The 9,608-nt window shown below is 41.0% G+C and overlaps 1 protein-coding gene across 3 annotated transcripts; it reads left to right on the plus strand.

Annotated features, from left to right (window-relative positions):
- The first annotated feature begins 1,719 nt into the window (after positions 1 to 1,719).
- Positions 1,720 to 6,482, plus strand: LOC123160442 (uncharacterized). Of its 3 annotated transcripts, XM_044578257.1 has the most exons (6): positions 2,823 to 3,556; positions 3,649 to 3,887; positions 3,968 to 4,222; positions 4,335 to 4,670; positions 5,111 to 5,601; positions 6,373 to 6,482. In XM_044578257.1, exons 4-5 carry the CDS (start codon positions 4,341 to 4,343, stop codon positions 5,597 to 5,599), a joined length of 819 nt encoding a protein of 272 aa, XP_044434192.1. In that variant the 5' UTR covers positions 2,823 to 3,556; positions 3,649 to 3,887; positions 3,968 to 4,222; positions 4,335 to 4,340; the 3' UTR covers positions 5,600 to 5,601; positions 6,373 to 6,482. The 3 variants fall into 3 exon arrangements, with proteins under 3 accessions (XP_044434193.1, XP_044434192.1, XP_044434191.1); XM_044578258.1 differs by lacking the exons at positions 2,823 to 3,556; positions 3,649 to 3,887; positions 3,968 to 4,222 and adding exons at positions 1,720 to 1,843; positions 1,940 to 2,033; XM_044578256.1 differs by lacking the exons at positions 3,649 to 3,887; positions 3,968 to 4,222.
- Positions 6,483 to 9,608: the final 3,126 nt, after the last annotated feature.

The following is a 9,608-nucleotide window of genomic DNA, read 5'->3' on the forward strand; positions in this document are numbered from 1 at the left end:
TAGCAGCAGGGGCTGTGGGTGTAACAATGGTATTGATGTCCTCATCATCCTCCCCTTCTTGAAATGAAGTCATCCTCGACGGAAGTTCATCTTCCTCACACAAATAAGGCTTCAAATCTGCAATGTTAAAAGTGGGACTAACCCCAAAATCTGCAGGCAGCTCAAGTTTGTATGCATTATCATTTATTTTCTCTAACACCTTAAAGGGACCATCAGCACGTGGCATTAGCTTTGATTTGCGCAAATCAGGAAATCTATCTTTACGCAAATGTAACCAAACAAGATCTCTAGGTGCAAACACAACATGTTTTCTACCCTTATCTCCAGCAAGTTTATATTTAGCATTCATACGCTCAATGTTTTCATTAGTTAACTCATGCATTTTTAAAATCAATTCAGCACATTGTTTAGCATCAAAATTAACCTTCTCCGAAGATGGAAGAGGCAACAAATCAATAGGTGCACGAGGTAGGAAAACATACACAACTTCAAAAGGGCACATCTTAGGAGTAGAATGCAATGAACGATTATAAGCAAATTCAATATGAGGCAAGCATTCCTCCCACATTTTCTTATTATTCTTCAAAACAGCCCTAAGCATAGTAGACAATGTTCTATTGACTACTTCAGTTTGTCCATCAGTTTGGGGGTGACAAGTAGTACTAAAAAGCAGTTTTGTCCCCAACTTAGCCCATAAACATCTCCAAAAGTGGCTAAGAAATTTAGTATCATGATCTGAAACAATAGTATTTGGCACACCATGCAAGCGAATAATTTCACGAAAGAACAAATCAGCAACATTAACAGCATCATCGCTTTTATGACATGGTATAAAGTGTGCCATTTTCGAGAATCTATCCACGACAACAAATATGCTATCCCTCCCCTTCTTTGTTCGAGGTAAACCTAAAACAAAGTCCATAGATATATACTCCCAAGGAACACTAGGTACAGGCAAAGGCATATATAAACCATGAGGATTGAGTCGTGACTTAGCTTTTTGACATGTAGTGCAGCGAGCAATAAAACGCTCAACATCCCATCTCATCTTTGGCCAAAAGAAATGTGTAGCAAGTACGTCCTCCGTCTTCTTCACGCCAAAGTGTCCCATTAATCCTCCTCCATGCGCCTCCTGTAACAACAAAAGACGAACAGAGCTAGCTGGAATGCATAGCTCGTTAGCACGGAACACAAATCCATCATTAACGACGAACTTGTTCCACATTCTTCCTTCTTTACAATTCTGCATTACATCTTTAAAATCAGCAGCATGCACATATTGATCTTTGATGGTCTCCAAACCAAATATTTTGAAGTCAAGTTGTGAAAGCATAGTATAGCTATGAGATAATGCATCAGCAATAACATTTTCTTTTCCCTTCTTGTGTTTAATGACATAACAGGTCGTTTGGTACCCATCATTTGGGTCGGATTTGGTGGATTTCATTTGCGAATTCCGGAATATACTTGTTTGGCTGCCACAGAATTGAGGGTGGATTTCATTCTAAGATTCCAGAGGATGTAAACTTGGCCTAGGCCCAAATCCCAGCCCCTCGCCCGTCATTCTCCCAGATTCCACTCGCTCGCTTCCCCCCACCCTACCCCGACGCCTTCGTCTCTCGCATCCTTCCCCCACCCTACCCCGACGCCCGCCGCCGCCGCCGCCGCCCACCCGCCGCCGCCATGAGCCCCTCCTTCTCAGCCGCCGGTGATGCACCCCTCCCGCCGGTGAAGAGCTTCTCCCCGAGTTCTCTTCCCCCGTCCCTTCTACACGCGAAGCTTTCTGTTTGATGGTGTGCTGCCTCCGGTGACCACAGCGCCGTCGTCGAGCTCTCAAATCCTGGTAGATTCTCCCTCCACCTCTCTTCTCCCCCTCCCTCTCTCTGGTGGATCTTTTCTGCTTGAACCCTAACCCTAACCTGAACCCACCTCCATCCAGCCACCCGATCCGGACAGAAGATCGACTTCTTGACGATTCCTCCGCCAGCCCACGGTCGGTCAGCTCCACACCCCGGAAGATCGACCTTTTTGTGGTACGTGGTCAGCGTGTCGGCGTCCCCTCTATGCAAACAAAATGGATCTCTGAATTTAATGTGTTTTGCACACTGATTATTTTGTCTGAATTCAGTATAGAACAAAGTCAGTGTGGTTGGACAGTGATTTTTTTGTCTGAATTCAGTATAGAACAATTCAGTATGGGCCGCAAGCAGACATGAACCCCTGATTTCAATATGTTTGCACACTGATTTTTTGTCTGAATTCAGTATAGAACAATTTCAGTGTGCTTGCATAATGATTTTTTGTCTGAATCAGACTGGGTTTTTTCCAGACTGAGCTGATTTTTATATTCGGGCTTGTTATTGAAGCTAGATACTTGAGCATAATGTTTTGAAATACAAGTTCAGGATAGTTTTGATTCACTCCGTTTTAGGAGAGAGTGTCAATAGCATGTTCAATAAGACTGTGTCAATTGTATCGTATGGCGATTGAAGCTTCTTTTTATGTGAAACTCTAATGCTTGATGGTTTTGTTTGTTATGATCTATTTTTGCAAAAGTATGGGGGCGCAGGTCTGTTCATCCACCTGACAAAAGTGGAACAGAAAGTAGCATAAACCCTGTTTGGGTTTTGCCCATCTTTTTCCTCCATCTAAGCTTTCTTGACAAGCAACTGCATCTGTTTTTTGTGTATCACTAGTAATAAGCATGAGTTTTTTTGTGTATCACTAGTAATAAGCATGAGTTTTTTGTGTATCACTAGTAATCGAGCTTGAGTTCTTTCTCAATTGTTATTTTTCATCTTAATATAGATGTCGGACTTGTACATTAACACATTGCATGGCGATGAGAGGAGAAAGAAAAGGAAGAGGGCAGCTGCTGGATTTTTTGTGTCGGTTGTCGCGATAGTTCAACACACGTATTGTCAGAGGAAGATTAGAGAGCTTGATGATTTCAGTGAGGATGAGGCGGAGATTAGGATTAGAAAGCAGATGCTTAGATCAATTTATCAGGGTTCTAACAAGCACTGTTTTGATAGTTTGCGCCTAACTAAACGGTCCTTTGTGGACCTGTGCGCTATCTTGCGTGAAAGATGTGGTTTGGGGGACACATTTTATGTGTCGGTTGAAGAATCAGTCACAATGTTTCTGCTAGTGCTAAGCCATGGGATGAAATACCGGTTAATTGAAAGCACGTACAGATGGGCACTCGAGACCATCAGTAGGCATTTCAATGAGATCTTAAGAGCTGTCCTTTCCTTGTCTCATGAGTTTATAAAGCTACCAACCCCTTCAGCTGAGCAGCCCGAGGATAGTAGATGGAAATGGTTTCCAGATGGGCTAGGAGCTTTAGATGGCACACATGTTGATGTCCGTGTTTCCGCTCTCAAGCAAGGCAGATACAGGAATAGAAAGCAAGATGTGACCACTAATGTGCTTGGTGTTTGTGACCGGAATATGAAGTTTTTGTATGTCTTAGCTGGATGGGAAGGTTCTGCATCTGATTCACGAGTGTTGCGAGATGCAATGTCACGACAAGACGCTTTTAGAGTTCCACATGGTAATTCTCTGTCTTGGTACGGTAGAACAACTAAGTTATGATATTTCAATGTAAATATAATATCTAATACTTGTTATTTTTGCAAACATTAGGAAAATACTACCTTGTAGATGCTGGGTACACTAATGGTCCGGGCTTCTTTGCTCCATACCGGTCAGTCCGGTACCATTTGAAAGAATGGGCGGCTAATGGAAATAACCCACAAACTCCAAGAGAGTTATATAATCTGCGACATGCATCAGCTAGGAATGTGATAGAGAGAACTTTTGGTCTACTAAAGATGAGATGGGCTATTTTGAGGACTAGTTCATTTTTTCGCATACGGAATCAGGTATCACATAGTATTTTGCAAAACCAAGCCTCCGTTTATTTTTAGTTTTTTATTAACACGCCAATAATACCATCTCGCAGATCCGTGTCATTAATGCTTGCTGCATATTGCATAACTTTCTAAGAGATAGGCAGAGAGAGATGGATGATATAATGCTAATTGACGTGGATAATCAGTTAAATGCTGCTGCCATCGAACATCCTGAAGAACCAAACATGATTAGACATGTTGAATCAACAACTGAGTGGAACAACAAGCGAGATACCTTAGCTAATCAAATGTGGGCAGATTACCAAAGGAGACGCGGGGGAGCCAATCATTGAATTCATTCATTTGTATGTTCATATATTTCATATGCCTATTTTTGAACCCTCTCTCTCTCTCTCTCTCTCTCTCTCTCTCTCTTGGGATTCTACGTTTGTCTCATACATGTATTGTTGCTTGCAGGAAGATATGGATGTGGAGAAGAAAGGAGGTAGAAACTACCTTACCTGGACGGATGAAATGGATGAAGCAATGCTGAATGTGTTCGTGGAGCATTACAATAGAGGGGATCGTGCTCAAAATGGGTGGAAGCCACATGTTTACACTGCAGTTGTCAAGAATGTTCGAGCCAAGTGCAATGTGGATATCACAAAGGAGAATGTCATATCAAGGTGCAAGACTATTGATAGACACTATGTCAATGTCAGCAAGATGTTGTCAACGAGTGGTTTTGGGTGGGATTGGATCCATAACAAGCTTATGGTTGATAGTGAGGACGTGTGGAGCAACTATGTCAAGGTAAGCACTACATCTTGAGCATCTATGTATTCATGGCATGGCCACAAGATTCATTTTCATCATTCATGTGGTCAAGTAGTTTATTCGAAAACATGCACTTATACACCTTCTCCACCTTCTCCATCATGATGTGGAATTCAGCCAAGTTTATTTGAAAACATGCACTTATACTTGTTCATGCATAGCCTTCTAATCAGTAGTTTACTCATCATTTCCCCTATGTTTTGCTATTATATTAGTAATCAGCCTTCTCTTGAGAAACAATCACAACTTGCAGCAGTGCACTTGTTTTCCCCATTATTTATGTGATTTTGCACCATGACATGAGTTACATCTTAGCTGTAGTCTACGATTTTCTCTTTGGATGTGTGTTTGGTGTTTGGATGGATGTGTGTTCATTTTCCACCATGACATGAGACTATTTGTCTTCATGGTTGCAGGCAAACAAAGATGCCGCATGCTACAGGCACAAGGTCATAAAGTTTTGGGACTCTATCAGCCTTGTCTTCTCGAAGGATCATGCCACCGGAACCGGAGCCAGAACTGCTGGTGAAAGTGCAGCGGAAATGGCTGCAGAGAATGTCAACAACATCAACACTGATTCTACCGCAACATCTTCAACCCAAACTGGCGAGGAACAGAAGAGGAAGAGATATCGATCGGATGACTCAATTGCATCTATGCTTGGAGAGAAACTGGATAATTTTACCAGTGCCTACAAAGCTGATATCGCTCAAGTTGCTCCTCCTGAGAAACCCTCCTCTCCTGAAGAAATACTTGACGCTCTCAATGCAATTGTGGGACTGGATGATGATGGCTTGCTAGCAGCTTATGATATCCTCATAGCAGATGACCGCAAGTTCAAGGCTCTTATGGCGCTGCCTGAAAGGATGAAGAAGAAATGGATCCTCAAGCAAATCAACCAATGAAGGTATGTTTCTTGTTCTGTGATTAGTTACCAGCTAGCAAGCTCTGCTGCATTTTGTCCTTAGTTGTTTGTTATAGTACAATATTATGGGTGTCCTGTATTTTGTCATGCCAATATGGAGCAGAGGAGGCATCAGCTTGCTTGCTTTTCATCATATTTATGTACTTACCTATTTCCATGTTTGAGATTAGCATGATAGAAGGTTTTATGTTATCATCTTAATAAGGTTTTCCTGCCAGGTATTCCCAAACATGGCTTGATAAAACAACGTTTTCCTGCCATGTTTGAGAACAACTTGTTCTGCCATGTCTCCGGAAACAAGGTTTTATGAACATATTTTGCATGCACATAAATATTCAGTGTGTTTGAAGGTCTCTTATGAACTAGTCTTTTTTTTCTTCGGTCGAGAGGTGGCATTATTAGTCTAGAATACATCAACCAGATATGCTTATTTAGTGGCTGTAGTCTTTTATCGACTTAGTTTCGGTCCTACTTAACCTACTCGGTTGTTGATGTTTTTTGCTATTCCCTTTCGATTCATGATAATTGTGCAAATGAAGTGCAAGTTAACCTTTGAAAAATTTCTATATCAAGTTGAGTTTTCTTACCCTTCCTAGAGATTGTTGCAAGCTAAAGCTTATCGTGTGACACTTCGATTTGTCTTCTTGGCTATCCTCATCTTTCACTTTGAGCAATTTCTACCAACCATTGTGTTCAAGGATTGTTTATTGCCCTATGAGGCCATATGTCACCATTTCTCATCATATTTTGCAGGAAATATTGGGTGAAGTGTGATGTTGAACGAACAGAACGAAGAAATGAAGATCCTTGAGCAATGGAAATCTTTCTTGGATGGTGCTAATAATGCAAAGATTCAGTTTTTATGTAACCTTGACTAGATTATGATCATTTGATGTTGTTGTGAACCTTTGTCGTAAGATTAACTTTTTACAAAGTCTCGTGTTTAAGTTATATGTATTGGCATGGTTCAGTTTAATGCAAAACATTGCCATGTGTGAACAAACGAGCTGTCAATGTTGGTGTTGGTACAGATTTGTTCATACTATTTATTCCTAGCACAAAGGCTAGTGCGTTGGTGCTGGTATAGTTTCATGCTCATTTTGGTTCTGGTACAGATTTGACCTCAAAATCCTAGTGACAGCCAAACATGAAATTTGGATTTGGAATCTAGATTCAGCCAAATGAAATCTTGATAGAGATTTCATTTCATTTCATTTCAGCCAAATGAAATGAAATAAGGGGAGCCAAACGAGCTGTAAGGGAAAGTCTCAATGAATTCAACCCATTTAGCATGTCTATGATTCAGTTTAGCTTGACTTTTAATATGTTTCAAAGATTCATTATCAGAATGTATAACAAATTCTTTGGGCCATAAATAATGTTGCCATGTTTCTTTATCATAAGTAGAATAATTCAGACCAGGCCCACTCAATTTTTCAAAAAAATATGCAACAGGTTTGCCATCTTGTAATAACACACCTCCTAATCCAATTCCACTAGCATCACATTCAAGCTCAAAAGTCTTATTAAAATCAGGAAGTTGGAGTAAAGGAGCATGTGTCAACTTATCTTTCAATACCGTGAAGGCTTCTTCCTGTGCGGTACCCCAAAGAAAAGGCACATCTTTCTTTGTAAGCTCATTGAAAGGTGCAGCAATGGTGCTGAAATCTCTCACAAAACGCCTATAGAATCCAGCGAGGCCAAGAAAACTCCTCACTTGTGTGACCGTTTTGGGCTGCGGCCAACTCTCAATAGCGTCAATCTTGGCTTTATCAACTTCAATTCCCTGTGGAGTAACAACATAGCCAAGAAAAGATACTCGGTCGGTGCAAAAGGTGCACTTCCTGAGGTTACCAAACAAACGTGCATCACGTAGAGCAATAAAAACAGCACGTAAATGTTCCAAATGTTCTTCCAAAGATCTGCTATAAATCAATATGTCATCAAAGTAAACTACCACAAATCGTCCAATGAAAGCACGTAAAACTTCGTTCATTAATCTCATGAAAGTACTAGGTGCATTAGTTAACCCAAAAGGCATGACTAACCACTCATATAATCCAAACTTAGTTTTAAATGTTGTTTTCCATTCATCTCCCAATTTCATACGAGTTTGATGGTATCCACTACGCAAATCAACTTTGGAGAATATTGTAGAGCCACTCAATTCATCAAGCATCATCTAGCCTAGGAATAGGATGACGATAATGAATAGTAATATTATTAATGCCTCTACAATCAAAACACATACGTGATGTACCATCCTTTTTTGGCACTAGAATAATAGGAACAGCACAAGGACTAAGGGATTCGCGTATATAACCTTTGTCGAGAAGCTCTTGTACTTGACGCATAATCTCCTTCGTCTCCTCTGGATTGGTACGGTATGGCGCACGGTTTGGCAGTGAAGCACCGGGAATTAAGTCAATCTGATGCTCAATCCCTCGAATAGGCGGTAATCCCAGTGGCACGTCTTGTGGAAAGACGTCAGCGAACTCCTGCAAAATGTTAGTGACAGCAGGAGGCAAAGAGGAAGGCACGTCCTCGAATGAAAATAATGCTTCTTTGCACACAAAAGCATAGCAAACAGATTTGCTGAAATCTAGCGCATCAATATCAGATTTGGTGGCAAATAAACATGCACTTTTCAATTTAATTTCAGAAGCAACACTAGATGGTTTATTATTAGGCTTCATTTGTTGCTCAAATTCTTTTGCCACAATCTGATTTTCACTCGTATTCTTCTCCTGTTTTGCTTTATTAGCTCTATTAATATCATCTTTCAAAATAGAATCAGGAGTCATAGGAACCAAAGTAATATTTTTATCCTTATGAACAAGAGTATACTGATTGTCTCTACCATGGTGTACAGAATTTTTATCAAATTGCCATGGTCTACCAAGTAATAAGGAACATGCTTGCATAGGTACCACATCACAATCAACATAATCAGCATATGTAGAGATACTAAAATGCACACGAACAGTACGTGTTACCTTAACCTTGCCGTTGTTGTTGAACCATTGGATGTAGTAAGGATGTGGATGTGGTCTTGTGGTGAGAGAAAGCTTCTCCACCATCTCCATGCTAGCCAAGCTGTTGCAGCTCCCTCCGTCTATGATGACGCACACAGAACGTTCCTTCACAACTCCCTTGGTATGGAACAAATTGTGCCTGTGATTTTGCTCAGCTTGTGTGACCTGCACACTCAAAACACGTTGAGCAACTAAACATTCGTACCTGTCAGTGTCTTCAGGAGCCATGTATTGTGTCTCATGATCAGAATCATATCCACCATGTTCTTCATGTGTAATAAGGGCCAAAGTCTCCTCATCATAGTCACTAGCGGACTCATACCCACCATCCTCGGTAGCAATCATCACACGCTGAGATTTGCATTCTCTCGCATAATGACCTCTTCCCTTACAACGACGACAAATAATATCACTTGTGTGCCCTGTTGATGCCATGGAAGAAGAAGAACTCTGTGCAGGCCCAGCAGGTGCGCTCTTGGCAGATAATGGTGGTTGTGCCTGTTTTCTTGTATCACGGCTGGAGGAGGCACCTGATTGAGGTGCTGGTGCAGTTGAAGTAGAAGATGCACGCGGTGTCCATGATGAAGGTCGGACTGCAGAAAAGTTAGTTCGCGCCAATGCTTGTCGATCCTGCACTTCACGTTCAGCTTTACAAGCAAGATGGAATAAACGAGTGATATCAGTATACTCCTTATAGTCTAGAATGGTCTGAATCTCTCTATTTAATCCACCCAGAAAACATGCAAGCATAGCTTCATTCTCCTCAACAATACCACATCTAATCATGCCAGTTTGTAATTCCTGATAATATTCTTCTACAGAATTTTTCCCTTGTCTTAAACGCTGCAATTTTTGAAGCAATTCACGTTGATAATATGGTGGAACCCAACGCGTACGCATAGCAGTTTTCAAAGCAGCCCAAGTAGGTGGAATAGGATATAATCTACAATGTTC

This window comes from Triticum aestivum, chromosome 7B (genome assembly GCF_018294505.1).
Source record: "Triticum aestivum cultivar Chinese Spring chromosome 7B, IWGSC CS RefSeq v2.1, whole genome shotgun sequence".
NCBI classification, from domain to species: Eukaryota; Viridiplantae; Streptophyta; class Magnoliopsida; order Poales; family Poaceae; genus Triticum; species Triticum aestivum.